Source organism: Echinops telfairi, unplaced genomic scaffold (genome assembly GCF_000313985.2).
Source record: "Echinops telfairi isolate 266 unplaced genomic scaffold, ASM31398v2 ScPeMD7_3;HRSCAF=10, whole genome shotgun sequence".
In the NCBI taxonomy this organism is placed as follows: Eukaryota; Metazoa; Chordata; class Mammalia; order Afrosoricida; family Tenrecidae; genus Echinops; species Echinops telfairi.
In genome coordinates, this window is record NW_022103899.1 from 22,921,580 (window position 1) to 22,947,524 (window position 25,945).

At 39.3% G+C, this 25,945-nt stretch overlaps 1 protein-coding gene across 2 annotated transcripts in view; it reads right to left on the bottom strand.

Annotated features, from left to right (window-relative positions):
• The window catches only part of SF3B1 (splicing factor 3b subunit 1), a 34,928-nt gene extending 12,627 nt beyond the window's left edge, over window positions 1-22,301 (bottom strand). Inside the window, exons 1-7 of one of the 2 annotated variants that reach the window (XM_004701512.3) lie at window positions 22,223-22,301; window positions 11,570-11,736; window positions 9,028-9,132; window positions 8,146-8,260; window positions 6,213-6,292; window positions 5,250-5,420; window positions 986-1,223 (exon numbers count right to left, since the gene is read on the bottom strand). In XM_004701512.3, the coding sequence (XP_004701569.1) occupies window positions 986-1,223; window positions 5,250-5,420; window positions 6,213-6,292; window positions 8,146-8,260; window positions 9,028-9,132; window positions 11,570-11,736; window positions 22,223-22,250 (904 nt within the window). In that variant the 5' untranslated portion in view covers window positions 22,251-22,301. Of the gene's footprint in view, window positions 1-985; window positions 1,224-5,249; window positions 5,421-6,212; window positions 6,293-6,599; window positions 8,090-8,145; window positions 8,261-9,027; window positions 9,133-11,569; window positions 11,737-22,222 lie in introns of those variants that run through there. The other variant, XM_045293891.1, reaches the window with a different exon arrangement.
• Between the last annotated feature and the right edge of the window lie 3,644 nt (window positions 22,302-25,945).

The window sequence follows — 25,945 nt, forward strand, 5'->3', positions numbered from 1 at the left end:
TTGCTTCTCAACTAGATAGTTGCTTATTTACCTTCAAGCCTTTAAGACCCCAGACACTATATCTTTTGATAGCCGGGCACCATCAGCTTTCTTCACCACATTCGCTTATAACAGTGTTGCTTTCAAACTGCTTAAATGCTCAGTCTGTTCTAGTTAAGAAACAGGACATTCCTAAAAGGGTCTCCATTTTGAGCTTTCATGTTCCATTTCACATTTATCCACCTCTTAATTGTTTAGTGGTGTTTTTATTCCCACTCAACACATTACCAATATACAACAACAACCATGTATAATACCAAAACCCTAACCTAATCATTTCCTTTATATCACCACACAGCTGAAGTCAATCTGCAGTTCAACCTGCAATTGCTTTTCTCTTTTATTACATGCAAAGTACTCTTCCATTCAGTAATATTTACATAACTTTAATCAAGCAGATTTATAACTGCATTTTAACTTGCCACAGCTATTTTCTTTCATTTTCCCCAATTATTTTCATAAGCAGTTAATAAAAGCACAGCTTCATACTACCTACACAAAAAGCAAGATGCTATAGTCTACAAACTTTACTCCCCGCTAATGTTCTTCCTGATATTAATAACCTTTAACCCATTTCAAGGCAAAATATGAAAGGGAGTTCAAAAAGTGTGTGGACATTTTCCAGAATCTTTTAATTCCATTTTTCAAACACTTTTTGAAGTCCCCTCTATTAGACATATAAAAACCAAAAAGCCGAACTCTAGGCTATCAAGTTGATGTTGACTCACAGCGACCCCATGAAAACTCTTTGTGAGTTTTCCAGACTAAACTTTATGGTAGAAGAAAACCCCGTCTTTCTCCTATTTAACAAAAACCCTGTTCTCTATGTCCCAAAGCAACTAGTCATTTGCTTGTTAAACCAAGGCTATAAAGGACACATCTTGAAATACCCGACTCGTCAAGTCAACATTTAACCAAACACAGAGCCAGGCTCCACTACAAGTACCTCTCTCTGTTTTGGGAGTCTCGTCCCATCTGTTTTTACGAGCACTAGAAGTTGCGCCTCCGTGGCCTGGTGTCGCATGGCCTGGAGTATCGCCTCGCCCAGGAGTAGCAGCTCCTGCTGGTGTGTGACTGGGTGTAGGGTCCCATATTTTTGAGCCTGGGGTTGCTCCAGGAGTCTCACTTCCCTTCGCACGGCCTGGTGTCTCATCCCATCTTAAGGAAGGGGTATGCCCAGGAGTCTTTAAAAAAGAAAGAGGAAAAAGGGTCACATACCAATACAGAAATAACTGAACATTTTGTTTAAAAACTTTTTAACAAATCTACTTCTATTCACTATAACTAAAAGTTGGAATATATTTCTAACAATTAGGTTTATGATTAAAAAGTTTTAATTTGAAGCTACAAAAAAGCCTTGACGCCCCCCCCCCAAAAAAAAATTATGGAGAAGAGTTTTGGATATACCACTAATAGCTATGCCATGGAGAAAACTAACAGTGCCTTTTTAGATTTGCAACTGACAAATTTCAGCTCTAATCATATCAGTGCTTCTTAAACTGGGGCTTGAAGGAAGAAGGAATCAGGAGTTGTAATAGTATTTTTGTGGTTTTGGTTAAACATGTCTACAGAGGATTCTCTGGGTAATAACAAATGACTAATGTACTACATTTCGAACTAAAAAGTAGAAGACTCAAATCCACCCATGGGTACCTTATAAGAAAGGTGTGGCAATTTACTTCTGGAAGCGTAACAAAACACAAGCTCGGCGAATCAACACCCTGTTGCACACAGTTCTACTTTGACATGCATGTAGTGTCATCATGAATAGAAATAAGATCAACTCTAATTTTTATTGTGTACGGGTGTTTTAAGAATTTTTGGGTCATGAACCAGTCACAATGATCTACATATAACCCCCTCCCTGGGGGATGGACAACAGAAAAGTGGGTAAAGGGAGACATAGGACAGTGTGAGACATGATAAAATACTACTAATTTATAAATTATCAAGGGTTCATGAGGGAGGGGGAAAATGAGCTGATACCAAGGGCTCAAGTAGAAAGAAAATGTTTTGAGAATGATGATGGTGACAAATGAACAAATGTGCTTGACACAAGGGATGTATGAATGGATTGTGATGAGTTGTATAAGCCCCCAATAAAATGATTTAAAAAACAACAAGAAGATTATACAGGGGGGAAAAAAGAATTGTTGGACCACCTTAGTAATTGTAACCAGGCAGTACACCACATAATTTTAATTCTACTTAAGTTTACATTAGTGCAAGGGGGAAAGAAAAGCAGGCCGAGTGGTCAAAGGTTCCATAGTAGTTAAAAGGAAGGTAGGTAACTAGTAGTGTAGAGCATCAGTAGCAATGATATCAAAAGAAATGGCACAACATAGAAAGATCATGTCAACTCAGCAGGTGGTTTAGTGTAAACAAAACGTTGGATTCTGACTCACAAGTTTTCTACAAATTTTATAGCACCTCACACCTACGTTTTAACATTAGATGGCTCTTACAAATAAGACTTTCACCTAGCTTTGTGTGTTAGCAAATCTGCAGAATAACACGGAAAACTTTAAGGCAGAACACATTTTTCTTAAAAAAAAAAAAAAAATTTCCTATGAGGGAGGCTTCAAAACTTTGTGGGAAAATTGAATTGAACAGAATATCTATGAATTTTTTTAAAGCATCCTATACATATCACTACAAGTTGAAATTGAGAAATTCTGGTTCAGCTAAGAGAAATATATAGATTTTGACAGCTATCCCTCTCCTGTGGAATTAGAAGGAAAGGTGGGAAATAAATATATCCCAGTATAGGTTGAAATTCCAAAAACCTTAATACAAAGCAAGGTTCTATTAAATGAGCAGTATAAAAGAAGGTATGGTATAAATCTCTGCAACTTTTATAAGAATGGCACCGGCTCTTATGTCCAATTGTTATGAGGATATACCTGGGAAGATAAGCTGTTCTTTCCTTTAAAAACTCAATGCTAGATGTTCCTCTCAATTCAAATTATCAGCAAGCAAAAGGGAATTCCTAAACTGTATACTGGGTTACTATACTTCAATTTCGAGTTTAGGAAAATATGGCTTGAGTGTTTTTTTCTTGATCTGTGAATAAATCTGTAGCAGGCTCAGCTAGTGTTGTTTTAGGATAGTGTGGTAGGAGACATCAAGTCACTGAAATGGCTAGAGCATAGGTAACCAAACTTATTTGGTCTACTGTTCTATCAAAAGAAAAAATGATTATATATATATATACATATATATATATATAATTACTCAGCGCCTCCCCACCCCCAGCAATTAAAAAGCTTTTGTACTACAGCCCAAGAAAAAAGTGTAGAACAATGCTCCTCAACCTTCCTAACGCTGCGACCCTTTAATACGGTTCCCCATGTTGTGTTGACCCCCCAACTATAAAATTATTTTCATTGCTACTCATAACTGCAATTTTGCTACTGTTATGAATTGGGCGACCCCTGTGAAAGGGCCATTGGACCCCAAAAGGGTCATGACCCACAGGTTAAGAAACACTGGTGTAGAATGGGCTTTTGCAGCCACCCTAGGTTTTCCAGCAGCCACTGGGGATGCTATTGCCCATTTTGGGCAACAATGGGTTAGAACTTGAATATATGGTATATTAAAGCTAGGATATGGAGTCAGGGAAAAAGTTATGTAGGATGACTTCTAAAAACTGTGTGTGGTAGTTACATAATCGGGTCAATTTGAGAGGATTATGAGTAAAGGGGTGGAGTCTAGTCTGTCAATCAGATCACAGCCAATGAGGCCTCTGTGTGGGCATGGCCTTCCCCTGAGAATTCTGGGAAATCCCATATTCCTTCTTGGAGGCAGAAGGAATCACACACTCTGCCCACTTCCTGGGAGACATTGCAGCTGACAAGACACATGGAACTACACTAATGCCCTGAGCTGGAGAAGCCACAAGGACACAGCCTGATGCAAGCAGACATCTGAAGCTGGAGAAGCCACATGGAGACCCCTGCCAGCGCTGAGATGCTTACACCACAACTGGATCTAAAGACTTTCTACCCCACTGGCCTGTCATCGTCCTGCATCCGGCGTCATTGCATGTGTTTCGTGAGTCTAAATAGGACTTCACAGATTGGTATCGGACATATGGGCTAGTATCAGACTTATGGGCTTGGACTGGACTGGGTTGGGATGCTTTCTTAATGTACTATTACCCTTTATATAAAACTCTCTCTTATACAAATAAAGAGTTTCTATGGATTTGTTTCTCTAATCTACTTGGACTAACACAGTGTCATAAAATGTTTGGTTTGAACCAGACACAAGACAGACCAGGTGAGCAAGTGAAAGGACGTGAGTTAGTAGAGGAAGTCAGTACTTTTACAATAGAAATACTGACTTTGAGACGCATATTGGACTTTCAAATAAAAAGTCACATTGCACAGATTAACCATTTGAGAGAAGGGAAAAAAAGCTAGATTTAGAAAAACTTAGGAATTATGTATACAACTGGGGTTCCAAAAGTTGATGGAAAAAAACAGAATTGAAAGATGATGTGGTAAAGGCAAGCAGGTAAGGGGAGACCACAAGAATATGCACCCAATTCAAGGCATTCTGCAGGAAAGAGAGAAATGGGATGGTAGGTGAAAAGGAGTGAGAGCCAAGGGGTAATTTTCTGTAGGATTTTTTTAGAGAGATAGTGGAATAACAGAATATAGATAGTGGAATAACAGAATGTACTGAATGATGGAAAAAGAAGGGGAAAACTGATGTTACATAATAGTCTCTAAATAAGCGTGAGGAAATGGAGCTTAGGCAGGTATTCAGTATCAGGTGGTCAATTTGCACGAACAGCTCATATCCAAGCATGAAGAAAAGCAGAGTGGATGAGGACAGAGGTGAAAAAATTCCATGGTGGGAAATGAGATTTTCTTTGGTTGTTTTTATTTTGAGGGGGAAATGAGTAAAATCAGCTGGAGAGGCATGTCAGGGTAAATAAAGTCTAATGATTCAGGGAATGTAGCAGCACTGCACACCTGAGGGGTTAAATCAGGGGCATAATTATCCGTCTAGTAAATGAGGATGACCACCATCCTGTATCCACCCTGCACACGGGATGCATCCATTATGTCTGGAACATCTGTTATGACAGAGAGAACATGCTCTCTGTCTCCACCTCAATCACGATAAAGTTTCACTTTTTAAAAGCAGCAACATCCTTCCTCTACAACAGAGAAAATTCCTTGTCAATACAAAAAGAATACCTCTGCCTGATCCCAGCTTGACAGCTTTTTGGGAGTGGCACCAGGAGTCTGGTCAGCTGTCTGATCCCAACGCCGCTTCCTTTTTGATGGGGGCTGGGATGCTGCTGCCCCATTGACGACTTTTAGTTCTCCAGCTTTAGCTTTTTCTGCTAACTGTTGTCTAATTTCTCTCTGAAAAATATTTGAATAATCAGTGAGTATTTGCCCTTCAAATGTTTTCTATATAGTAACTTCTCTGTTAATACTACAGTGATTTCTGCTTAATACTTTATTTTATACTGCACCAACTCTTCTTTCTACACTATTCTCCTTTTCTGTATTTTCATTTTTCCACAATGTCTTTCTGCTCAATAAACAGATAATCAAGTAAAGAACCTGTAACAGGTGACCCAAATGTATATATAAAGTAAACCACCTTCTTCATGTTTTCAATAGTGAATACTTAAGGCCCTTTGAATAAGTTTCCTTTAAAACTCACATAAGTAGCAAGTAAAAAAAAGTTAAGATAAAAGATGTTAAAAAGTGGAACTAAAATTATGGATTACAATGATGTACACCTGTACAAGGGTTAAGTAAAAATTTACAGCTATAAAAATTCATAGAAACCAAACAAAAAAATCAAAACACAAAGCTCATTTCTCAACATACCCTCCCACCTAGGTCTCTACAATTCTAAAGACACTGTTTGCACTCCTCCAACCTTCCCCTGGTTTCCGTCTCTTTAAGCTTTCCCTGTCTTTCAAGGAATAATTTTGGGGAGGTGGTAGAAATTTGGAAGAGGTTCTGATCAACTTAATTTCTACTAATATTATACCACTATGTGTTCAAATAACAGAAAAAAGGGAAATGAGTCTTTCAATTCTGTTTTCTTTTACATTTCTTTCACAGCCATTAAAATAAGCAGATTCACATCTGTAGAAGCTCCCAATAAAATTGTTTTTTTAAAAAAAAGAAGGTTCACACCTCTTCTTTAGTCAAATGCTGTTCTCGCATTACATCCATGTAAGTCCTAGCATTCATTTTAGGATCGGGGGTCTTCCCTCCTGCAGAAAAGAACAGCAATAGGACAAGAGTACAATAAATAAAAGATAATTAGATTCAGTTGATTTATCTGCCCTGCTCTAATATTAAAGTTATTTTGTAATCAATTAATTTACTTTTGATGGAAAACTTTAATAATTATACATCTTACTTTTTTATTGAGTTTTGCTGATCAATTTAACCTGTTTGAACACAAACATATCTACAGCAGTTTAAAACAAATATTTTAATGCATATAAAAACAAAATGACAGCACAGTTTAGTCTTCAGAAGTGATGGGTTCCTGGGTTGCTAATCCGGAATACGTACACTTTCGTGCCTTTGTCTCCATCAGCAGTTCTGACTTCAAGCAGCAGAATAGAAGCCTAGAAAATTATCTCTTTACCATTAGTAACACTTTGGAAAGATATTTATATTCAAAACATTACCTGTTGCAAGCTGTTAAAATCCTGACTACAAATAACTATGCTAAGGTAAGTTCTTCATACAACTTTCTAAACTAGTTCATAGTTCAGAAAATCTTTTTAAAATATGCCTACCATCTTATACTGCAGTCACTAAAAAGGGCTTCGTGGTTTTTTTCCCTTAAGTTTTGACCCAGAAACATTACTATACTTAATCTTAAGACAGTATAAATTACAACTGGAAACATGTTGTGTGAAATACATTACTTCTACCATTAAGATGCACACAGAAGAAAAGTAGTGTACAAAGAGATGTGTTAGTCTCTTGGCTGAAGTTTCAGTATTTGCTTTACAAACTTTGAAATATTTTAAAGAAGCCCAAACAATATATAACAAGATTCACAGAAGCACACTATGCTTTAGAAGTGTGGAAATTAGCTATACACATAGTATAGCATCAATGTGATTTAGGAAAAATAAAATAAAATAAAATTCTAATACATTTCCTATACTGAAGATCATGCCCAATTGGCAGTGTCATTCTTTCTGACACTAGCTCTGATAAAGACTTCCTTTGGAATACTTTTTCACCATAATCTAGAGAGGATGTGTTGAACTGCACCCTTAAGAATGCAGACAGGACTGGCATATAGCAGTACTGCTGTAGGAAAGAAATTAAGGACAGTTAGTATGGGCCTGTGAATTCTGACATACATGTTTAAATCAATTACAATTAAGCAAGTAAAAAAAAAAGAATATCCCTACTAATTCATGCAGGCTGAAAGTCTAATTTGTAAACCTGCAGCAGAAGCTGATTTTAAGAAACAGGCACCTAAATTTTGATTGTGAAACTCACTCACCTGAGGAAAGCTTCCATCAGGCTCACTACTGCCCCTTGTGCTGACTTGCACACTAAAATTAGCAAAACAGATTCCAACTATGAAAACTATCATAATCTTTGTCTATATACTTTGGTTTTCCCTTTAACTATGCTTAGAGCAAAGTAGGTGCATTTACTAAGCTATATTTAGAGCAACATGGGAGGGGCACTACTGTGAGAAAGTTTCTCAAAAACAACATTCCTAAAAGTCTAGGAATTTGAATGAAAACTTTCAATAATCTGAAAGTATTTTTGAGCAGAAACACATTTGTTCAAAGTATAGAAAGCGTACCCAAAACAAAAGTAAAAGAAAAACCTTTAACCCTTTGCGTTTCTATGGCATTGGCTCATTATTTTCTTGTCCTTCTACCTGGAAAGAAAACTTGCATTATAAAGATGAAGAATATGGCATCTGTGACTTCAACCAAATCTATACAAATCTATATAGTAAGGGGGAATTTTTAAAAATAAAAGTAAAAATTCATAAGCATGCCAAAAAAAATCAAAGGGCTAAAGACAACTTAATACAAATAAATTTCTGGATACTGATAGAAAAGTGGGAAAGAATTACCATCTGCAAAAGGATCAAGACGCTCTGGGGAAATTATCATGGTGCGCCTATGCTTTTTGTATTCATCTTCCCGGTCTGCAATCTTCGGAGGTCGGTGCTCGGCAAATGGGTCATACTGAAAAGAAGCACATCTCACGTATTACTCCCATGTTATTACGTAACCATACAGAACATAACAAAAAATACAACCATTACAAAACGTGGAACATGTTTAATAAATGCCTACCAACAAACTAGTCGGTTTCATTTTATGGGTAAATGTTAATGTAAAAAAATAAGTCATATGGAAAGGATAATATACATGGCCCACATTCCATAGTTCACACACCCTTAGAGAATTACCTTTATAAAATAAACCTAAAGATAATTTCAATTTATTCCAAGTCAATATTGCTCAAAATATTCTGTAGCAGTTAGATAATTTTATGTCAACTTGAAGATGCATACAAGTATAGGGTGGAATCCAACTGTCTATCAGGTCACAACTGATGGTGTCCCCTTGGGGGATGCGGCCTTCTCATCAGGAAGACATTGGGAACCACTCCACCTTCCGGCTTGTTGGGACGCTGGTGGCCACCCTGAGAAACATGTCCTGCAATGTTCCACTTTCCAGCCTGTGATCTCGCATTCTGCACCACTGCATGCAGCTGAGTCTGACGAGGGACTTGTGCATGAATATCAGACTTTGGGACTTAACGAGTTGGACTGGGTTAGGGCTCTTTCTTGATTTATAACTACGTCTCGATATAAAACTTTTTCTTATACATATCTATCACTGGATTTGTTTTTCTAGTCAACCCCGCCTAACACACATTCCAAAATTGATTCCTAAAATGTATGGATTTTCCATGGGAACTGAGATATACTTTCAAAAGAAATTACCTGTTCTGTAGACTGTGGTATATCATTAAGCAATGCCACAGGGGCATGATATCCAGGCTTCTTCTGACCAAGCAAACTTGTAGATGATGAGTAGTCATCGTCATCCTGCAATAAAATCAATTACCCCACAAAAAGCAGTGAGGGAAAAAAGGTCAAATTTGAAAATAATAAAGATGAACACAAAAACTCACATCCAAATACTATGTCAGAAATACATGCCAAGTGATGTGTAGGCCCTGCTCATAAAACCCACACACACAATTTACAACTCAAGTTACTACATTTAGTTCTTTATACTTTTGCTTACTGCAAGTTAATGAAAACAAAGTAATTAGGAAACAGAAAAAAACTAAGCACACTGCTTTCTCAAACAAACCTATGAAATCTGTTTTCAAATCTGGCAACTAAGGAAGAAAATGTTTCTATTTAAAATCTCTATTTTCCTTTTTATTTTTAAAAAGTATTTTACACAAGATTTAACAACAGAAACAATAAAAATAAAATTTAAATGTACAAGGGGCCTTCAAAAAGCTTGTGGGAAAATGGACTTAAAAGATAATGGAATTTTATCCATGAGCCTTTAGAGTGTCCATGCTCCACCCCACATGTTTCCCTGACCAAACCAAAACCAAACTCACTTAAGACAGGTAGAACTGCTGCTGTGGGTTTCTGAGACTGTAACTCTTTTTTTTTTTAAAGATTGTAACTCTTTATGGGAGTAGAAAGCCTCGTTTTTCTCCCAAGGAGCAGCAGGTGGTTTCAAACCGCAGTTAGCAGCCCAACTCTAACCGACCAGGGCTCCTGCTTCCCTTACCAGTATGTTTAAAAAGAAAATGTTACACTGTGTGTATTGCATTAGTAACGTAAGAGGTATGTAATGCTGAGAAATTCTCAAGATCATAACATCACTTACGTGTTATTTCACAATCGAAATTTCCCCCTCAGCTACTGGGACATATAGTGAGATTCCGTTAATTACTTAATATAGCCCTTCTAGCCATAATCCTTTTGATGTGTTGTAAATTCTAGCCTGTGACTACTGTTCGGAGGGAGTTCTGTTACAGGATTAAGGTGGGTGGTATCTAGAGCACCCTGTGGGTCATGTCCCTTGGGGGGGGGGGCGGGGTTTGAATGGCTCTTTCACAGGGGTTGCCCAATTCATAACAGCAGCAAAATTACAGTTATGAATTACGAAAACAATTTTATGGTTGGGGGTCACCACAACCTGAGGAGCTATATTACAGAGTCACGGCATAAGGAAGGTTGAGAACCACTGAACTAGAGGATGTGATTTAAATCATCATCCTTAGTTTTCCTGGGGAGTATGATCTACTGAAAGATAAAAACCATATTATCTACCAAAGCCTTCCCTAAATTTAAAATTTCATAGCAGTCACAACTGGTGAGACATTTCCTTAAAATTTCTATGAAACATTGCAATAATATGCAGAACACAACGGGGAGAGGTGGGGGGGGGCGGGAATAAATCTACTGGTCTTGGAAAAGTTGAACATTTGAGACAATTTTAATCTCCAACTTGGGAGTAGTCTGGTATTGTCTTCTAAAAGAAACTATTACTACATATAGCCATCAAGTTAGGACATGGTAATCAAAAATATTATTCCTTTTAATTGGCTTCTATAAATTTTCTTTGGTACTAAAACACTTCTCTAAAAAAACCCAGGAAGATTAAAAAATAGCAAAGAAAAAAATATGACTTTAACTTTGTATTTCATCAATATATTTTAAGAAATAAATAAACCTTTTAATAAATCTATATACATAAAATTTTGGTTTGTCTATGACTAACTCATACATAAAAACATAGATATATTTTACCAAATAAATGTGGATGTTTGCTTTGGGGTGGTCTTATCAAATAGAAATGACACGACAGACTACATAAAAAGCACTCTGAGCCTCTGAGCCGGGGGAGCGGGAAAAGGAGCTGATCCCAAGGGCTCAATAGAAAGTAAATGCCTAGAAACGATCAATGGAATATATGGACGAATATTCTGGATACAATTGGTAGACGGATTGTAACAAGAGTTGTAAGAGCCCCCAATAAAATGATTTTTTTAAAAACTGGAACCAAAATTTGACCCCCAAAAAAGCATTTTGAGAAATCTTATTTCAAAATGAGAGGTGGTCAGTTTTCAGAGCAATTGAAAATATACAAAAGGTATTACTAGACAGCCCAATCATATGAGATCAACGGCAGTGGCAGTGCGGGGAAGCACCAAGTACCAGTCTGAAACCAAAAAGCATAGACAAGACGATTCACAATCAAACTGCTTCTAACATGGGCTACTTCAGACAGAGCTCAGGAGTACAGATTCAGCACTGATTTCGGTAGCAAAAACCCTCAGAACTGAGTACTTCCAGTAAAGTTTCAGAAGCTGAGGGAGGACACCTATACATTTTTTCTTGCAGGAAACACTCTCCCCTGATTAAACCAGGTGACTCCAACATAAAATTCATTTATGTTTTCCCAAACCCACCCCCCAAAAAAAACTTGTCTCTTGTATCATCGATAACTTACATCTTCAAGTTCGGTTGCAGCAATTGATGTCACGTATCCAGCAAATCTGCTGTCACTTCCACCATATATTTCCTGATCATAATAACCTGTAGAATCAAGGCCCACTCCTTGAGCTTCATCAAGAGCAGCCTTCTTGCCTTGAATTTCTCGAATCTGTGCTTCAATATCTAAGAGAAAGAAAGTAAAGGCTTCTTAATTTCATCTTCCAAAGAGTTCTCAACATAATGCATTTCTCTACTATGTATTATCAAAATATCTTGGTAAATACAGAAAATTTAAAATAATGTGGGTTAGTAAAACTATTATTAAGTACTGATTTTTAATATATATCCCCCATTTCAACAGATTAATATAGAGTTGCTTCCTCTCCCATCAACTACAAATTGCTCTCACCTTACCAACTCATTTCAAATAGATGGGCTGCCAAAGTTAATCTTTAAATTAGCAGTGAATTCTAAACCTTTTCCCAACAGAAAAAAACACAAAAAACCATAAAAGCAATGTTGGTTAGGGGGACCCAACACTACACTAAAAAACTCAGCTCTACCTGAACATGAAAATAAGAGTATTACCAAGAGTGGTTTTCAAAACTCAAATATAGCTTGGGGGGAGGGGAAGACTACCTACATCCCTTGTTAAAACATAGCAGACTTGAGAAGAACCTAAGTGTCCGCATTTCTAACAAGTCCCCAGGTGGCATCTTAGAGATCCAGAATGATGAAATCATTTGGTATCCTTAAACAAGTCTAGCCCTTCAACTTGTAAGTACATTCCAGACACAAACTGGCTTGGTATTACAGACTAATGCTTCACTGTAACATACTGAAATCACAAAAGTATATAAAGAATTTGTGTTGTCAAATGATTGTGGCCTAACAAGTGGCTGTTTCAATTCTTCCCAGCCCATTAACTTTGCCCCTTAACACCAGGCACTGGAAGCAGCTCATTTACAAACTGCCTGACCCCAAATGTCCTCTCAACAAGAGAGAAGACTCCAGGTTCTCCCTCAAGATGGATAAGACTTTTTTACACAGAAACTTTGTCTCATACAAGCTGAGCCACATTTCCCCAGAAGAAAGAGTTGGAGGTCCCAGGAATTTAAAATGGGCTTACTGCCCCAGAAGAATTGATTTCTGAAGACAACACCGAATCTGCAGCTCCGGGAGAGGGACATGTCTGATCAGAGCACATGGGAGCAAATGAAGTGGAAGGCACAGAGAGTAGAGCGCATCCTGGCCCACCAACCCTTGAGGACGATATTCCCACTCAGAGCAGCGAATCCACAGAGGACCATATGGCCGGCCCCACTGAGACACGGCATCCCTCACTGACCCATAGCCCTACAGGGGACAACACTGGAAAGAGTGTGGGAATTCAACCCGATCTGATCCCACCACACTGAGGCAAAACACTAAGGGCGTGCAACAGAACAGCAATGGGAGCACAACAACGAAGTCCCAGGACATACCAAGGATGGACTTTAGGGCCAGGCTTTGGCGCTCCAACAGACTCAACTGGAAAACACGCCTAAGGGCCAACAAACAGTCCTTAAACTAACTACTACAAGCTTTTCTTTCTTGTGTTTTTTTTTTGTCATTGGCTTGTTGTTTTTTTGTGCATGTTATTATCTCCACAGGTCTGTCTAGATAAGATGGGCTGGATGAACAATCTGGAGGAGAAAACAACAGGACTGACAGTTCCGGGGGGACATGGGAGAGGGGAAGTTGGGGAGGAGGGGTAGTGGTGGTAACAAACCCAGGGACAAGGGAACAGCAAGTGATCCAAGTTGGTGTTGAGGAGGGTGTGGGAGGCCTGATGGGGGTGACCAAGTGTAATGTAACCGAGAGGAATTACTGTAACACAAATGAAGGCTGAGCATGATCATGGGACAAGAGGAAAGTAAAAGGAAATAGAGGAAAAAGCTAGGAGGTAAAGGGCATTTATAGAGGTCTAAATACAAGCATGTACATATGTAAAAATATTCATATATGAGGATGTGGAAATAGATCTGTGTGCATATATTTACAAGTTTAGTATTAAGGTAGCAGATGGACATTGGGCCTCCATTCAAGTACTCCTTCAATACTTGATTCTGTTAAACTGGCATTCCATTGTAGTAAGAGGTTGGGGGGGCCGGCCAGCCTCCCACCGCTAATCATGGGTTCAGTATGCACAATTGTACGGTTGTGATATATAAATTTATATTAAAGTCATTGAGAGCATGAGCGATAGAAGAGAGTCAAACAATGAAGTCAGACACATTACATGATAGCATTGCTCACCTCAGCCCCGCTTGGTCCATGTGGAGAGGGGGGGAAGGGAAGGAGGGCGGGAAAGGGAACAAGGGAGAGGACGGGAGAGGAGAGGGGAAAGAAAGGAGAGAGATCTCTATTGCTAACCCAGGCCTATATACCTTTTGGGGGCGTGCAAGCCCACTAATTATAAGTAAAGACATAACGTCACAAAGAAGGGGTTGTACTATGGGTTATACAGCAATCAGAGGGGGTGGTCTAGGGACATACACACAATAGGAAGAGGAGGGATTGGGGTTATACATGTGACAAGATGGGCGGATCCTAGATTTAGGATGGCAGCTTAACTTTGACTTGTTCTCTGGATCTCCACAGGAACCGTTATCAGTAGGGTGTGAACTCCACCTACAGGAACCAAGATAATGGTCGCAAGCCTCAGGGAGAAGTAGTCCATTGTCCCCAGCAGCAGGGAGCAGGGCCTACTCTCTGGTGACTGTCTTCAGGGAGGATGTCTGTGAGCATCTGACCTCTCCCCACATACCATGATGCTCACCTTCTTGGCAAGATCACTGAAGACAAAGTGGGTGCATAAGCAAATGTGGTAAAGAAAGCTGATGGTGCCCAGCTATCAAAAGATATAGCACCTGGGGTCTTAAAAGGCTTGAAGGTAAACAAGCGGCCATCTAGCTGGAAGCAACAAAGCCCACATGGAAGAAGCACACCAGCCCGTGTGATCTGAGGGGTTCAGGTATCAGGCAATCATCAGAACAAAAAACCTATCATTGGGAGTGCAGGGTGGAGACCCAAAGCCCATCGTAGGCAATTGTACATCCCCTGACTGAAGAGTCACGGGGAGGAGATGAGCCAGTCAGGGTGCAGTGTAGCATCGATGAAAACATACAACTTTCCTCTAGTTCTTAAATGCTTCCTCCCCACCCACTATCATGATACCAGCCGATGTACATTGGTACAAATAGGAACTGGAAACACAGGGAATCCAGGGCAGATGATCCCTTCAGGACCAGTGGTGAGAGTGCTGATACCGGGAGGGTGGAGAGAGGGTGGGTTGGAAAGGGGGGGGAACTGTTTACAAGGATCTACATATAGCCTCCTGCCTGTGGGATGGACAACAGAAAAGTGGGTAAAGGGAGACGTCGGACAATGTAAGATATGACAAAATAATAATTTCTAAATCATCAAGGGTTCATAAGGGAGGAGGAGGGGATGGGAGGGGAAAATGAGGAGCTGATGCCAGGGGCTTAAGAGCAAATGTTTTGAGAATGATGAGGGCAATGAATGTACAAATGTGCTTGACACAACTGATGTATGTATGGATTGTGATAAGAGTTGTCTGAGCCACTAATAAAATTATGTTTTAAAAAATCCACAATCTGTCAGAATTGACTCAATGACAATGGATTTGATTTGGGTTTTTATTCTTAAATAAAACCAAACGTTATCTCCCAAATCCAGGCCTCACAAGCATACTATCATCAGCAATGTAAATAAACAACTTCAATTGCTCTAAAGCAAATCACACCTGTAACAGCTTCTACAACCTGGAATCCTTATCGTTGATAAAATAAAACTGTCAAAGCATTAAAAAAAAATCTAAATATGTGCCACAGAACTGCCAGCGGCCTTAATCAAAAGGTGTTTTGTTTTCAAATTCTATATAGCAATAAATATAATATATGCACACATGTAGAAAAATGAAATTGATCATGGAATTTTTCTACAAATTACTAGAAGCCTCCAGCTCAAAGTTTTCATATCATACCCCTAATCCACACACACTCTTTCCCCCCAGGAAGACTACACAAAAACCTTTCAGTCATTACATGACTGGCTAGAGGGTGATGGAGACTTACTATCCATTTTCCTTAGGGAACAGGTTGGACTTTAAAAAAATAAGTGTGTACATGCCTCATGTTTGCTACGGACCACAAATGCTACAATCATCCTGAGCCAGGCAGGAAACATAATTGGGTAAATCAGAATAACCATATAGCCTGCAACCTCTGCTCCACACAACACAGGGCTTCAAACTAGTGAATGCAGGTTCGATCTCCTGCAGAGAATTTGCGTTTTCATCCCAGACATAATGAATCAAAATCAATACATTACACACACGTTACCCAAAATATTAAAATGCAAGAGCCCATTAACACTCAATAACTTGTTATGCCAGGCACAGTGCACAGATCAAAAATACAAAAACTTAGCAATTATTTTTTAATGAGCAATGTGCCAAAACATTACCACTCAAATACTTGAGAGTAAATGTGTATTACAATATTCATAGAAGTAAGGTAACTTTGTGTCTTTGAGATTCCATTTTCACAAAAGTTGTGGAGCAAATTGACCAAACTCACTCACTAATTCCAATTCACAGCAACTTTATAGAACAGGGTAGAACTGCTCCTGTGGGTTTCTGAGATTTTAACTCTTCACAGGAGTAGCAAGCCTCCCAGACTTTCTCCCAAAGAGCTGCTAGTTGTTTTGAACTGCCGTCCTTGTGGTTAGCAGCCCAATGAATAACCACTGTCACCGGGGCTCCATAAGAATTGACAGAGTTGGAAAACGGATTACACTGTTATCATTATAGGTTTTTCCAACATTTACCTATTACCTAAACATTTCATAAATATGTATGTAGATCTGCTTAAGTTTTCAAACCTTTCTTCCCCCAATTTACAAAGGCTTATAAAATTCCACATCTTCCACTTTTATGAACATTTTGTAATCTCTTGCTCCACATGTTCAAAACTATCAAACACTTTAAGTTATAGCTACAGGTATATTCCTGCACTTCTTAAATACAAGCAGCTTAAAAGGGAGCACAACATGCATTATTTCTCACAGAGCTGATGACAAGCATGAAAAGCAAGTAGGAGGAAACATGGAGAAGGTGAACCGAGCACGGGCCCAATGTTACCTTTTGAGGAGGAAGAGAAAGACTCAAAAGTTTATGCTTATCTCTCTCTACTTCAATTATGACACTATTAACAATCCCTCCCTTCTAACCCAATCCCTTTCCAATTCAGACTCCTTGTAGTTCAAGAAAGGAGCCCTGGTGGTATAGTGTGCTATGTGAACTGAGCTGTGAACCACAAGGTCAGCAGTTCAAACCCACCAGTGGAAGATGAGGCTGTCTAGTTCTATTTAGTCTCAGAAACACAAAGGGTCAGTTCTACCTTGTTCAAGTCAGAATGGACTAGATGGCAGTGATTAGTTCAAGGTATTCAGATAGAAAGTCACTGTCTGTGGTGATTGGGCAAGGAGGACACCCCCTTCCCCTTGGTGTCCCCATGTTATCTGACAAAAGAACTGGCTCCCCAGATATGTCATTTGCTAACCAGTACCCATAAATCTTCTAGTGTTTATGCTATTGCTCATATTAATAATAAGATTCCCTTAATACTGAGTAGGCCTCCAGCGTAAAGATGAACTACAGCGAGTTCATCCATTTCCCAGCTGAGGGAGATCCAGGTGTACAGGTTTTTCTGTGGGAAGCATAGGTTTTCAGATCACTTGAGTATAACCTAAAGGGAAGATCTAGGGCAGTGGTTCTCAACCTTCCTCATGCCGCGACCCTTTAACACAGTTCCTCGTGCTTTGGTGACCCCCAACCATACAATTATTTTCTTTGCTACTTCATAACTGTCGTTTTGTTACGGTTATGAATCAGGCTACCCCTGTGAAAGGGCCCTTCGACCCCCAAAGGGGTCGCAACCCACAGGTTGAGAACCACCGATCTAGATAGTGGAAAGGGCTCACACACTTAGCTGCCAACTGAAAGGTTGGCAGTTTATTTCAAGTACCCCCAGAGGTGCCTTGGGAAAAAAGCTAATTACCAGTATATATCTGCTTTTTAAAAAAGTAGTTAACTGGAAAGTCTATGGAGCACAGTTCTACTCTGACAAACATGGAATATACTCAGTGGCAACTGGTTTATATACCCAAGGAGGTGTACTGGGTCTTATGGCAAGTAGTTATTAGAAATGCTCTTTTGATGGGTTTATTTATGTAAATTGCAAAGGGGAGTTGAATTCCTAGTAGAACAGAAGGATTGGGGGAATTAAATGGAGAGGTGAAGAGAGTAAGAGAAAATGGGGTATCAGAAGGTAGAAGAGAGAAACCTAACATAGATTCACAAATTACTTAGACTCCTGGATGAAACCTCACTAAAACTTTTCCCCAATTTTAGCAAAATAACTTCGTGGGGTGGAGTTTATGGGAGGACTGTTGGCTGCTGCTTCTAAAGACTTCAAAAGGAAATTGGAATTCTTTATCTCTTGACTCAACTCTTAACTCTTTAGTGGATTCCTGTGGGTTTCCAAAACTAAATCTTTAGGGAAAAGAAAGCCTCATCTTTCTCCTGCAAAGCATAGTGATTTAGAATTGCTCACCAACATGTAAGTCACTATGTCTCCAGAGCTCCTTTGTCTTAACAGTACATTTTAAAACTCAAAACTGAAGCTATGCATCACCCCAAATGCCAGGGTGGTTAAGTGCTTGGTGTACTGAGGGGGCAAGTGGTGGTGGTGGTGTGTGTTTTACACAAGGAATCAAAGTACTATTTAAGTTCATGAGATTTGCATTTACCAAAGAGCATGCAAGACTTATACTAAAGGAGAAGCCATGAGAATTGTCAAGATTGAGATTTTTCTTATATTGGTATCACTCATTATTTTAAGGCATGCAAATCACTGTGTGTAAAAATTATTTCTGGATAATGTTGAAGGCTGGGTTAGAAAAACTTGTATAATTTTTTAAGATATAAAACAATACATTTTATATTCCTGCCATTAAAAGTATAGTGGAAGAGGCACCAGAATTTGCACATCTTTTGTTTAAACAAAGTTAGCCACTGACATCCAGTAGGTTCAGACTCATGGTGACCTTGTAAGACACAGTAGTGTTGCCAGAGGCTATCTGTGGGTGTCCTTGAATGGATCTTTATATGGTTTAAGTCACCATCAAAGGATAGCAGCAAAATCAACATACAAAATTTGGGGATAATCCATTTTTCCTTTTCTGAAACATAGAACGTTTATTGAACGCTACAAAAAAAACCTCAAGGAGATCTGGTGATCTATGTGCTGGGCTGCTAACCATAAAAAAGGTTAACAGTCCTATTGCCCCAAGGAAGTTTCCCCTCCTTGTTTGCCAAAGAACTGCTGGATAGTATGATTACATACATTCCTAACTGTAGACATCTGATACAATATGCCACACAAGCAAATCTTAAACATCGCACCTGACCAGAATAAATCCAGCTCTTTTTGTATTTTAATCCTAGAAAGTATAAGCCAAACTGAGGAGGGTCTTAAGGAGAAAACGTTGTTTAAAGAGGATGTAAGAGGTCATCCTAACAGATATTCCTATGACTCAATCAACGGAATCCGTAACCCATGAAAATAACCACATCTGAAGATGGCATAATAACCTACCTAAGCTTCAATACAGTTATTACTTACACCTCACAAAATTCAAGTATAAACTACTTGTACAGTCATTACTTTAAAATTAATTAAAAGACATAGCAAAAGAAATGTCTTCTAGCTACATTATTTTAAGTAAAAGTAGTCTTTAAAATGTAGCATTATGAATTTTTATTTATTTATAATTCTTAATCAAATCTTATAAAATGCTAATGATTGCAACCAACCAACCAGCTGCCATCTAATCAATTCTGATTCAGAGGAACCCTATAAGCCAGATGAAACCTACTCCAGGTTTTGGGGACTGTAACTCTTTACAGGAGTAGGGAGTCTCATCTGTCTCCCTTGGAGTGGCTGGTGGGTTCAAACTGTGGATAGCAGCTTCCAATTGCTGACCTGGCTTGCAGTTTGCAGCCCAACTTTACCCCCGAGGCCACCAAGGCTCTGTTCAAGTTTCAAGCCTTCAATAATTTTACCTCAACTTAACAGTTCTTCCTCTCATCTCAGGAGGTAACGAGTGAGTTCTGCTTCCCTCCCATCACGGTAACGAGTGAGTTCTGCTTCCCTCCCATCACAAGCCTACCTAATTCCTTCAAAGGTCAGTTAAAATGTACCCTTTCAGTGACACAGTAAATCCAGTAGAAATATCTTGACATTGATTAAATAGTCAAGAATCCATTATGAACCAGGTATTGGACATTCCAAGTACAGTTGCAGAGAAAACTTTAAACATTCTAAGTAATGTATTAAAGATTTATACTGCTATAGTCAAGAAATTAATTCTACTCTAAGTTATGATAGTGGCTTAACAAGTGAAAACAGAGATGGATCCTGAAGGACTAGAGCTCTCCAAGAAAATTTCAGGAAAAGAAGCTTTATAAACAAAATTTCTATTAAACATTTATCCTTCTGTTTTTATTTTAGCTCTCTTGTGGCGCTGTGGGTTAAGGCGTGGGGTGCTAGCTGAAAGGCTGGTCACACCCCACAACCACTCCTCGGGAGAAAAAAGAGGCAGTAAGATTCGATAAATATTTACAGCCCAGGAAACTCTATAAATCAGTTCTATTCTGCCCAGTATGAGTTGGAATCAGTCAGACTGAAGTGGATGGGTCTATGTAAGAGTTCCCCTTACTACATGCAAGCACCTTGAAGGCAGGATATTTTTTACAATGCTGAAACTTGGCCATTACACTGAATATTTTAATACGTTCTTTGTGTTATCAATTTACATTAACTGAATAACCCCCAAATAGCAATTCTGAACAGTAAACAGACATTTTCTATCAACTAAGGCTATTTGCTGGGTTTCTAAAATGTAAGATAACAGAATCTTGATATTCTTATCAAAGGGACGAAAACCAAACCCCCAACTCACTGCCAGGGAGTTGATTCCGATTCATAGCATCCAAGACTGTGAATCTTTATAGCAGTAAGTCTCATCTTCCTGGAAGGTTTGAACCACCACCAGCTTTGCGACTAGCAACCCAAAACTCAGCCCACTACTACTACTGCCAGCCAACAAGTCATCAAAGCCACAAAATAGCCCAAATGAATAATCGACTCTATAAGAAAGATAACATTTTTCTACTTCTGCTATTCTAGTTACATCCAATGTATGATTAATATATTCTAAAATCTAGAGAAGGGATATTTAAGGGCACCTGTGGATTAAAGATGTTCTCTGTAGATATCCTCCCCTCATGGAAAACTGATCTTTCCAGCATCACTACTTCTGTGAAATTACCCTAAACACAATCACTCCATTCTGCAGATGACCAGAATATCATGCTGGTCATGATGCATTAGTTTGGTTGCTAACCCGTTAAGATTGTACAATTTGTGCCGATCTTATCCTTATTCTGTTACCTATTACAGGGCTGCCCCACAACGAACAGAAGCAGCGGGTGAAATAAAAGTGACTCAATTCTCTTGGGAGCGACATTGTGTTCAGTGAAAAATGTGGATTTCCTATCAGAAATCAAAAGGAATGCAATTCGAGTTTTCCCACGTTTCCTCTTTTCAGGAAGAGGACCCCACTTCCCATCACCCGTGTCCATTCTTAATACCCTGGGGAGACTTCGGTCTATTCCAATGTATTCCACAAAACGATCAACTAGTTTGATCAACGACAATATTAACATACCTTCACACTCTTCTACCTACTTTTCCAATTACCATTCTCCAAAGAAACACCGCAATATTACGCTAAAAGTACTGAGTGCGTTTTTTTGGTTTGTTTTTCTGCCCAAATAATTTCTTCAAAAAAAAAAAAAAAAAGCCACCTAGACTCACAGAAAAACACTCATCACCCAAGGTTGGGCCTCATAGGCCTCGGTTTAACCAAGCCCGAGTTACGCTGCCTGGAAAGGGGTTGCCGTTTTTCCGGAGCTTTTCCGACTTTCTTAGGCACAAACTATGCGGCGACGGTTCCCAAAGACGAGTCAGACTTTCCTCCCACGCCCAGGCGCGGACTGCCCCGTAACCATGGCATGCACCCGTTAACAGTCAGCGAGGAGCGCCGCGTAATTGTGCTGACTTACCCATCTGTAGCGAACAACATACCAGAAGAAAGTGTTCACTACTAACTAGTAAACAGGCGCAATTAAACCAGTGGGTCTCCAGATTGGGGAGTCTAGTCCCTGCAACGCTCCTTCCCGACCCCCTCACGCGGGAATCGTCTTTGGCAAGCCGTTCAAACGAGGCCTTCGGGGCAGAGAGGCTACTCGGAAGCAACAGCACCCAAGCACGGAACAAAGCGCCCGTCGGCGGTGTAGAGTAGGACGCCATTACTGGGGCAGTGGCCTGCGCGGCTGACACCGAGACGACGACGTAAGCCACGAAGCGCGGGCTGGGCCCCCGACGAAAAACACGCACAGAAAGAAGCGGGGACGTAAGGCAGAGTCCTCGGCGACCGAGCGGCGCGGAAGACAGCTAAGCAGAAGAAGATCGCTTACCTTCGTGAGTCTTGGCAATCTTCGCCATTTTGCTCACTCGAACACACAGGCGGAACTGGCGCTTCTAAGAACTTCCGCTCGCCGCCGACGCCACGGAGAAAAATAGCCGGAGACGCCCACTGCGCAGGCGCACAACGGGAGCGCGCGTACCGTCTGCTGACACGTGACAGAAAAGAAACAGCGAGTTGCATTGTGGGAGTGGGAGGAGACAGTCACGGCCTTCCTGGTGACTCAGAAAAGGACCGGATGAGCTGTGTTTCTCGGAACTGTAATTTTGCCCGGGGGAGTGTAAACCACAAGGACGGTTAAGAAGAGACAGAATACAGAACATTAATGGTTTCATGACTGGAAGACTCCTTCATCCCTTTTCAAATTCACCGGAAGGTGTGTGGGAGCCAGAGAAAAGTTTGCTTTAGAATCTGGCTCGAGTGTGGCGGGACTTTGTTATGGAGATAGTCAAAACAGCCTCATCCTTCGCGCTGTAATTTAGGGTTTGGTTTTGAAAAATAGCCTATCATTTAGCTAAGAATTTCGTTTACTGCATCATATACCCAAACATCATTATTGAACCAATAAAATAGCCACGCAAGGAAAATTATTGCCAGACCCATTTAAGAAATTAGTGAAAACCTAGGTTAGGATTTTATATACGTTGTTGAAGTTCCCACAATTGTTAAATTGCAAGCAGGACCTTTGGTTGCCACCCAGTTTGTATAGGCTCTTAGGAAACAATTGATCCTCAGCAGTAATGCTGATGAATTACCTCCCAAAACTTTAAACATCTTTCCTAAATTAGGAATTTTAATAGATCAGGGTACCCCGGTTCCAACACCCCCCCCAACGTAGCACTATATTACATGCAATATACATTATCTTTTACTCTCATATTTGCCCAGGATTTCGGTGTTAAGAATGGAACTCAAAGGGAAATTTGGCCCAAGAAACAGACTAGGAAAATAGGGATCCTTCAGAAAAGAAGCTGTTGATCTCAAATTGTGATAGGTTCACGATCCAAACACTTAGGAAAAGCTGAGTACAAAAATAAAAACAATTGAGGACCTAGAAAAGTGGAATTATTAGCAGGAATAAAAATCAATTTGATCAATTAAAAAAATTCACGTTTAATTTACATTTCCCTGATTATGAGGTTAAACAATGGGAGAAGGGAAACGAGGACGTCGCTTATAATACAAATTGTTTTTAAAAATCTAATTCTTGGGTTGGTAGAAGGAGCCATAAATACTTATTAAATAGGTATGTCAAAATTTACACTTAAGTTACACAAATTATTATACTTGCAGAACAGTATATTTTAAAATTAACATAAACAAGGAACGAGGGAAGGGAGTTACTAGTCCCCATGAATCAGCAGTCAAGTACTCATGTTGACAAACAGAATCATAGGAATACTGAATTTCTTGGCCCATGCTTTAAAAAAAACTAAATTTGTATGTATAGGATACTTTCAGCCATGTTAAAAAATGCATATATACAAAGGGAAGTCATAAAAATGTTCATAGTTATGCCTCGAGTGTTGCGGGACTTTGTTACGGAGATATGAATGCTGAGAATATGAGTGATTTTTAGGTTTTTGTTACAGTTTTTTCTAGATAGGTAACTTATTTTTACAACCAGAAAAATGTTTAAAGATATGAAAATCATCTATAAAGTGAATGTTTTCATCCTCTCCAAGAAACATTGACCACTTTGTACTGTGTACATATTTTTGGGTCCTAAGGTATTGTATACATTAATAGATCAGAGGCATATTTAGATAGAATCGTGAGATTTGAGAGAATTTTCCAAAGGTCAAAGAAAACTCCTTTCTCCTACTCCAAACCAACCAGACTCCCTGCGACTCATAGTGACTCTATAAGAGAGAGTAAAATGTACTCCCTCTGTGTGTCTGAGATTAAATCTTTATGAAAGCAAACAGCCTCATCTTTCACCTGTAGAGCTCTTGGTGGATTTGAACTGCTGACCATAGACATAGCAGCTCAATATGCAGCCTACTATTGCCACTAGGGATCTCTTACTATACATTAACTTGTGTCTAATAGAAGAGTGAAATGGGCATTCAGATAGTTTTTTTTTAAGACAGGATTTTTTAAAAGAAGTCTCTCGTGTTCTGTTATTTTATATTATCAAATAATCAAATATTATTTACATACCGCCTTCATTCCACCCTTCTTCTGGTGAGTGTGTGTGTCTGTGTGTATGTGTGGTGGTTGGAGTGGTGGTGGTGGCTTCAAAAGTTTCCTGTGGTAAAATCACCACAAAGTTACAGTAGTGAAGGAAAGATTTTATTTGGCAAATGCTGGGAGAAAATGTTGTGGAAACAGGAATACGTGTCATCCAAACAATGTCTGCCTGATTCCAAAGAACATGACAAAACCATTGATAACTAAAATTATTGTTAAATGTCATAGAATTGGTTCCAACTTACAGCAGCTCTATGCACAACAGAATGAAACACTTCCTGGTCGTGTGCCATCCTCACAATTGTGACTAGACTGGAGCCCGCTGTTGCAGCCCTGTGCCAATACCATCTCCAAAGTTCTTGACGTGAAGTCTTGCTGCCCTTGCTTCTAAGGAGCATTCTGGCAGTATTTCTTTCCAAGACAGATTGTTTTTCCTTCTGGCAGTTCAAGGTGTATTCAATATTCTTTGCCAATACCGTAAATAAAATGCGTTAATTACAATGAGTAAAAGTTTTGCCTTTTTTATAAATTTGCCAAAAACTAGAAAATCACTGATTATTTTTTCAATAATAATTGGTACAAGCCTCTTATTGTTCCAACAAACCTGACTAGTCATGAAAGATCAAAGGAAGAACATAAGATGAAAATATGTAACGTTGTCCTCTTATCTTGTTTAAGAATGACATTCCCAGGCATGTTCATCAGTCCCTGAAGCTGCTTGAGTGAAAGAAGCCTCCAGCCTGACATCTGACTCATAGACATGGCACTTGGCCCACCTCCACAACTGTGTGAGTCATTTTCTTAACATAAACCTCTCTGCCTATCTGCATATGTCAGCTTCATTGTATATATATATGTATATATATATTCATTTTATTGAGAGCTCTTACCGATATAACATTCCATAGTTCAGTCACATCAAGTAGTATTGTACAATTGCTACCACAATCAGTTTTAAAACACTTTCTTTATTCGTGAACTCCTTGATATCAGTCCCCCTATATTCCCTCACCCCGCAACCTACCCCCCAGGAACCCTTATTATTATATTATATATTATTTGTTTATTTTTGCCATATCTTACACCATCCAATGTATCCATTCACCTGCAATTCTTTTTTTTTTTTTACATTCCGGTGGTTCTGTTTTTATTTTTTTTTTAACGTTTAATTAGGGGCACATACAACTCTATTCACAATTCATACATACTTCAATTGTGTAAAGCACATTTGCACACTCATTGCCCTCATCATTCTCAAAACATTTGTTCTCCAACTAAGCCCCTGGCATCAGGTCCTCATTTTTTCCTCTCCCTCCCCGCTCCCTCATGAACCCTTGGTAATTTATAAGTTATTATTTGGTCATATCGTGCACTGTCCAATGTCTCCCTTCACATGTAGACAAGGTTACATGTAGATCCTTGTAATCGGTTCCCCCTTTCCAACCCATCCTCCCTCCACCCTCCCAGTATCACCACTCACACTACTGGTCCTGAAGGGATCATCTGTCCTGGATTCCCTGTG